This window comes from Trematomus bernacchii, unplaced genomic scaffold (genome assembly GCF_902827165.1).
Source record: "Trematomus bernacchii unplaced genomic scaffold, fTreBer1.1, whole genome shotgun sequence".
NCBI lineage: Eukaryota > Metazoa > Chordata > Actinopteri > Perciformes > Nototheniidae > Trematomus > Trematomus bernacchii.
In genome coordinates, this window is record NW_022987720.1 from 16001337 (window position 1) to 16009139 (window position 7803).

Genomic DNA, 7803 nt, shown 5'->3' on the forward strand with positions numbered 1-7803 from the left:
TCTCTCTTTGTACTTTGTATCACTTTTAAGGAACTTTAATTGACATCAGTGGGTATTTTACTATATGAAAGTTTCAATTACAAGAACACATTATTTATTTATGCCACCTGTGGATTACCATCAAACTCGAAATGGGTCGTTTTGATGAGCTATCTCAGTTTTTATCCACGCCCCCAGATCTTTTTTATCCCTCATTTAGTTGACTCAAAGGAAACTTATTAAACTAGTATTGTTTCTTTTTATTTAGGGTGTGGCTTTTATCTTTTTTTTTTAAAACACTGAATTTATTTAAAAAATGAAGGCTTATCAGAAAAATCCATTCTTTACTTCGACTTTTCTGTTGAACGTCAGAACTTTTTCAGCTGAGATTAAAATCTTTTAGGAGTACTGCACTAAAGTTAACTTTAGGTTAACATTTACTTTGTAAACAGTGCTGTCGTTCTCACAGGGTTTCATTACCTCAGTATTATCTTACCCATTTAAGTGAAAGTTCTGCTAAAAGAATATAAATGTGTATTATGAGGCACAACGGTTTTAAAGATTATTTTACATTATTTTTTTTATAGATTATTTCATCTTTTTGTTTCAATAGCATCCATGTCATGAGAACCAGTGAATCACAATACAGGTATTATTAATACCCTGGACAAAAAAGACACACTTTTTTTATTGAATTGACAATCGCCACATTCTTTAAATGTCATACAAATCTTTATATTAAATATAAATTGAAGTTGTAATACAATGCTGCATTGATTTTGAGGTTTCTGCTTTGCACAGAATGAGCCGTCTCCGTGTCGTGCTAACTGGCTATAATGACTGTAACTACACAAGAAATCTACTGTTTAATGCAAGAGTTTTATTTATAGCAATGTAAACAAATACAACCATGATTGTGTCTCCATTTGATTTTCCATGAGTCAAAACAAACAAAGATGGAAAGTGTCACAGCAACACATGTTTATGAGATTAAACCTTTAAAAGTATTCCTTTGATCGGGTTATCAGCTAATGAGGAATCAATGACATTGTATTGTTCAATGCTATTCTTTCAAAATTACTAGAAAAAAAACAAGATAAATATTTCCTTCAAGTTCAATAAATGACAGAATCGATATCACCAATAGTGCCAGGAGTGGCAAAGCGTTTGTTCTAGAAACATGGCCGGCAGTTTTTTGAGGTCATAAATCATCCTCAGAACTTCCAGCTCAAATATACTAAATGTCATTCACACAAAAAAGAGACTTAAACAGATTAAGGGTCGTTACATCTCATCCTGAACCTGAGAGATTTTTAAAACAGACATGATAAAGCAGTATTTTCTATTTATTCCACGGCTTGGTTGATTACTCGATTATGATTGGTCAATTTGGACATTTCAGAGGTTGTTAATACTCGATAACACCCCTGGAAGTCAGAGAAATCCCCAGAAGAAGGCAGATAGGAAGTAAACACTAACAGGAACACGATATGGGCTGCTCTGGCATCGTTTAAAGACTTGTTGGTGGAAAGAATAAATTAAATCTATTATTATAATTATTATCGATCAGTGCTGCCCTTCATTTAAAGTTACGCTGTTCTTGTCGCAGTTCCAGTAGAGTATTTGTTTCCTAGCATAAGCAACAGTAGTAGTTGAGTAATAGTAAGTTATTTAGGATGTGGCCGTGTAATAATCCTTCAGGGTGTTCTTGTCTCCATAATGACCGCCCCGCCACACACCCTCACACATTATTCTGTCTCCTTATCTGTATTTTTGGGGGCTCCCCCAAACACTGCCGAGGTGTGCTGACCCAGCGGGTTGTAGAGGAAGGCTACAACCTCTCCTCCGCCGTGGCAGCTTCTCTGAAAGTGGATTTCCAGCTCATCCTGCAGAGTCTCCCGATCCATGATGGTGGGGATTCCTGTCAGCAGCACTGTTCGCGGACAAGCAGTCATCTTTGTCTAGGAGGGAAAGGGGAAAAATAGAAGTTTGATAGAGCAACCACATAAAGAGGAGAACGCTTATTGTTTCATAAGAAAAGCTCACCTCTAAGTTTGTAATCTTTCCGTTGAGGAAGGGAGTCACCCTAACTCTGTGCATCTTCTCCTGCAGCTTGACGTCATGGTGCTCGGTTTCTATCAAACCTTTGGCAACTGATTGTAAGAACATTTCATTAGTTCAGATTCAGTATTCACCAGTTCTGAAATGACATGCCTTGTGTGATCTAGTATCTTAAACCAGCACAAATAATGTACAAAGTAGGGATTCCAGCGATTATTCGAATATTCGTTACAGTCTCCATAATCGAAGATTATTTTTAAAATTCGATTTTATTTATATATGTTTTTATTAATATTTATGTTTTTCTTTTTTTTTTCTGGTTTGGTTTCAACCAAAATATAGACTAATGCTAATAGTATTAATAATTGTAAATGACCATTGATCACACCACCAGTTTGTTTTACTGTAAACTTGGAGGAAGCCAGCAGCGCAGAGTGCAGACTGCTGCGAATAATCGATTAATATTCGCCAGGGCTGTCCGATTTTCGATTTTGATCATGGTCAGTTTCTGGCATCCCGAGTACAAAGCACAAACTAATGTGCCTCCTAACTGTACCTTAAAGGTTTGAAATAAGAGAGAGACTGTATGAATTTAGGGGAATACGTTTTCTAAATGGTGTCAAAGGAGTAAACACATATAAAACCGATGTATTAATATAACTGTGTACACATTCGGTTAATCATTAATTGAATGCCTTATTGTTATTTATTTATTTTATCTGACAATTTAGAAATAAAAAAAGAATTATCTCGTATATATAATAATTAATCGTATTTTAATCGCAATTACGATTTTGGCTTGCAAAACAACATAATCGAAATAAAACGATTTTCTTTTTTTTTCTTTTTTTCTTTTGTTTTTCAGTTGAATTATACTTAAAGTGGACCTATCATGCTATATTTGAATAATATAGTATAGGACCATACCTATATAAGGCATATTTATACTTTTTTTTTTTCAAAATACCAAACAGATCATGCATTTTAGCCATGCCTCATTTCGCTCAATTTGAAAAATGTTAGCTCTGTTTTTGCAAGGGCTGATTCTGTGAGAACAGCACCATCTACAGGCCTGGCATATGTACTACAGCGTCTCCAGCGCTTTCGAACGGCAATGGCCGTGGCTGTCTCCTCCTGATTGGTGGAGTTGGCCCAATAGCCGTAGCGCCACTGTCCTGACGTCAGGACAGTGTTCAAATCTGGATCAGTTTTTATCAGATCCGTTGCAGCCCCTTTTTTAGAGATTTGGGTATGGAGGAAAATAGAGAGGGTTGTGTTTTCTGACACTTGGTGAGTTCCCTGGAACACCGGGGACACATATTCATGTATAAAAGACGTACAAAAGTGCATTTTGCATGATAGGTCCCCTTTAAAGTTCAGGGTAATCAACTGTTAAAAACATACTGTTCACATTTCTTTTTTCAATAAATGGATGTTTTCAAAGTAAATGGATAATAGTTTTTAATAATCGTGATATCAATTATTGACCCAAATAATCAAGATTATGATTTTTGCCATAATCGAGCAGCCCTACATTGAGCTGAACCTACGTTCCACCATAACGTCAGTATTAAACTATAAAGAACAGAAGCTTGCTCACCGTCATTCTTCACAAAGGTGAGGGCCACGGTCCAGGAGTCAGGCAGCATCTCACACTTCTCCACCTCTCCTCCTCCGTGTTTAGTCTTGGAGAAGTGGATCTCCAGCTTGTTGAGCAGCGGCTCAATCTCCATTTTGGGCAGGCTGGAGATTAATATGTGCTGAGAACTCACTTTAGAGTCGATCTGTAGGACGGACAGGTGAGCACATATCACTCACAGGAAATGAATACGAAAACTGATCAGAGTCAAACATGTATCAAAGGCTCTGTGTCGTACCTCCACCAGCCGGGGCAGCATCAGATGAACTGGCCGGGCCTCCACAGTGATCCTGCAGTCTGCCCCCACCTTCACCTCATGCTTCTGCATCTTCAGGATATTACTGGCCACTGAAGACAGATAAATACAGAGTTGTATCAGCACTACCAGTCCCTTACAGATCATTTACTGGGATAAAGGACATCATTTAATCACGGCAGCATTTAGCTATATCTGCCGGTAGAATTATCCTGCATGAGCTCTCGTCTCGGCTCTCGTATTTTTTTAAAGCTACGGACCAGGAATCAGCACTTCTCTAACAGGGCTGAAATACAGGGGTATGAGGCATGGCTAGAATGGGTGATCTGTTTGGTATTTTGAGCAAAACACTTCATATACATGTTTGTTTATATATCTGAGACCTATCATATATGCCTAAACATAGTATAATAGGAGACCTTTAAAGTGAGCAAATTTCAAATAAGCCTACACCAAATGTTCCAAAGGTGTCATTTTCCGATTCAGACTTGCCAATATTATTTGGGTTTTAGGAATATTCTATGAACCCGTGTACATCACATCACAAATATGTTTCTGTGTGACCGGCAGCAGCTCGCTGACAGACTCACCTACTTCTTCCTCAAATGTAATGAATGCCGTCCCGCCCTCCATCGGGTAAACTATATTTGTCTCCATATCAAATTCTTGTCCGTCGCCGTCCTTTCCTGTCAAGCCGGTGAAGGCGACCTTCCGCTCAGGCACAGCAGAGAACACCTGAAATGAAAAGGTGCAGGTTTACAGGACGTGTGATGGACTGACTGCAGGCAGCGTGTTGAGTTCATGAACGTACGTCATTCTGCTGTTTCAGATGATGGTTTCTGGCTTTTTCCTCCTCTATGGCTTCCTCCACTTGCAGGATCTGCTCCTCCAGGTCTCTCTCTTCCTGCTGCCCCAACTTTAGCTTAGCCTGCAAAAAAGAAAGACTTCAGCTACAACACAGTACTGAGGAAAAGTGAAATATTATATTTAATCAGTGGTAAACTAATTAAAAATGAGAATTTGGCAAGCCATTTTTTGTATCCTCATTCATCTATAGTTACTGCGATTATACTGATTTTGATAACGCCCTTTTTTTAATTCTTAACCACATTGAAATAATAATTAAAACCTCTAAATAATGCTCAAAGACAAAGCAGCACCTGCTGATTCTTTACATGAATCTGTACTGCTTTATAATTCTCTGTTGGTTGAAAGCTGTTGTGCACTTCTGATTTCCTGATGAGTATCACATGTTATACCTCTAACAGCTGATGGGAAAACACCTGGGACAGGGCCAGAATTGTAGCTCTATTAAAAGTCCAACCACCAGAGTGCAGTGAAGAACAAATTAGATGTTATAATAACATGTTAAAGTTGTCAGATAGCCACAGTTACATTACCTGGTCCTATTTGGACCATATTAGAAATAAAAATAATAATTAAAAAAATAATTTGTGAGTTTCAAAAGAACATAATGGAAAATGTCCCTGTGTAACCGTGTAACCGATCCTGCTCTGCTAAAGATGTCTCTCCTTGTGTAAAATGCTTTTATTTACTTAACTATTATTAATTTATTTTTTATAATTATCTTATTTCTTTCCTTATTTTAACTTGTAACAGTTTTACTTAATTGGATTTTATTTTTTACTTTATTTTATTTCATATTCTGTTTTACCATATTATTTGTCATTTGAATGGAAAAGTCCTATGTCAGGATATGTCTTGATTTGTAAAAAAATTTAAAAAATAGTTCAAAAAAAAATAATTAAAATAAATAATTTATGTTTGTTTGTTTAACTTCCTGTTAAGTATATTGTTGTCCACTGCAAGTTTCAAGTGTCCACATCACACTTGTCTAAGAGTCATTTTGAGCAATGATTGGCTTGTTGTACGAAATAGTTACACATCTTTAGCTGAGATTTAAGGTGAGCGACGAGCATAAAAGCATGGATACCTTATCATTTTCCATCTGCTCTTCGTATAAGCGTTGGTCCTCTTTTCTTTTCTGGGTCAGATGTACAGTGCGCTGCCTAAACTGCTCAGCCATCTCCTGCTGGTCATTCCTGCAGGTGGCCAGGTCCTCCTGATCCTGGATCAGCTGCTCATGTTTTTTCTGTGGGCGCACAAGATGCTTTCACTAACCACTTTTAGGTTTCTGTTTTCTATTACATGTACAAGCAACATAAACACATAACTAACGTAGGTGGAGTCATCTGCATCCTTTTATACATATTTTAGAGTCTTCAGCAACACATAACTAACGTAGGTGGAGTCATCTGCATCCTTTTATACATATTTTAGAGTCTTCAGCGCTATACAAACCCTCTGTATTTTCCTCTTTGATTTCCGTTTAATTCAGTGGCAATGTTATTTTCTGGATTCATTTAAGTTATTAAAGTGTCCAATTATTCTATTCTCAATTTCTTTCAAGCACTTTCTGAAGGCTTAATAAATGCCAATAAGGAAAGCCTATGTGCAGCTGTATTCACCTGGTAATAATAATTTTTACTTCATTACATAAATTACATTCAACATAAATTGTGTCAGACCAAGTTGAAGAAGTTTAACCATGAAAATAAAATATGGTATGTGTGGCTGTCAGTAATAACCTGTCTGACCTGCCTATATAGCTACCTGCGCACATTCTGCCGTACACTCATTTGTGTTTGTTGGAACATTCATTATGATATGTTTGTGTTCAATAATTATCTTTTTCTGAGTGGTCTTTGTCGGTTGGATAATTGTATGCAGTTACTAGTTCAACCACAGGCTAAAGAAACATCAATTTATTTATCAGTGCACCTTGCAGTTGTTGATTAAAGCCTTGATGCTCTCCAAGGTTTCCTCGGATGGCTGTGGCATAACCAGAGAGAAATCCTGAAACACAAAGACACACGATAGGCGAAAATATAGAAACTTCGAGTTACGTAGACAGTTTTTAAGGATAAATTACTATTGTTACAAGTGAAAATAATATTATTATCAGAGGTGGTAGGTACAGATTTCCTGGAGTACTGTACCTAAGTAATATTCCATATACTTTTCCCATTTTATTGTTTTTATACTTTTCCCATTTTGTTGTTTTTATACTTTTTTTAAATATATAAAATATATATATATATATATATTATATATATTGCACTTTTTAATCCACTACAGTACATTTAAATCTTTAGTTTCTCTAAAGTCCTAAAATGGACAAATCTACTTTAGGACAATTTGATGCTTATACCTTTAATTCTACTTCGGAAGCATAGCTTTTACTTGTTCTACCCTTTAGTATTTATTCTTTCACTTTGGTAAAATATCTGATTACTTTTTTAAAACAAGTGTGTAATAAAAACAACCCATAGATAAAAAGCATTTAACACGAAAAATACAAATACATTTAGAAAAGTATTCCGTGTAATATTTCTTTTTAACAAGAGGAAAGAACAAGAACATGATGACTTACCTCATCGGAAGACATAGCGAAAGTGATCTGAAAAATTTACAAAATATAGTTTATCTGTCAGAGAGTCAGTGTATGAAGCAACATATTAACAAATGTCTAATAAAACACTGCGTGTCAAAAAGGAAAAACACGAGTTGAACCATAAACCTGACACCGAAGGCCCTACTTTTAAGATATAAACAAACCGCAGTCTCAACATTTCTTAACATAGGTGAGAATAACTTCGAATGAGTCACTTTCAGCGAGACTTTCACATCTGAAAATGTTTTGTTGTATTGTGTTGAACAAAGTTGGCTAAATCAAGTCATTAAAACGCTGTTCGATAAGAATTTACCTGCTGTCGACGATGTTGTGGTTCTGTGAAGAAGTCAGATTGTTTCGGTTTCATTTCCCCAGCAGATAGATGTGTTGTTC

General features: G+C 36.3%; 1 protein-coding gene across 1 annotated transcript; it reads right to left on the reverse strand.

Annotated features, from left to right (window-relative positions):
* Nucleotides 1-837: 837 nt before the first annotated feature.
* ifi35 (interferon-induced protein 35) lies at nucleotides 838-7803 on the reverse strand. The gene is made up of 10 exons (XM_034143479.1): nucleotides 7724-7803; nucleotides 7390-7416; nucleotides 6738-6812; nucleotides 5890-6048; nucleotides 4747-4863; nucleotides 4526-4670; nucleotides 3918-4027; nucleotides 3641-3824; nucleotides 2026-2132; nucleotides 838-1940 (listed from the first exon to the last, which is right to left on the reverse strand). Exons 1-10 carry the CDS (start codon nucleotides 7775-7777, stop codon nucleotides 1728-1730), a joined length of 1191 nt encoding a protein of 396 aa, XP_033999370.1. The 5' UTR covers nucleotides 7778-7803; the 3' UTR covers nucleotides 838-1727.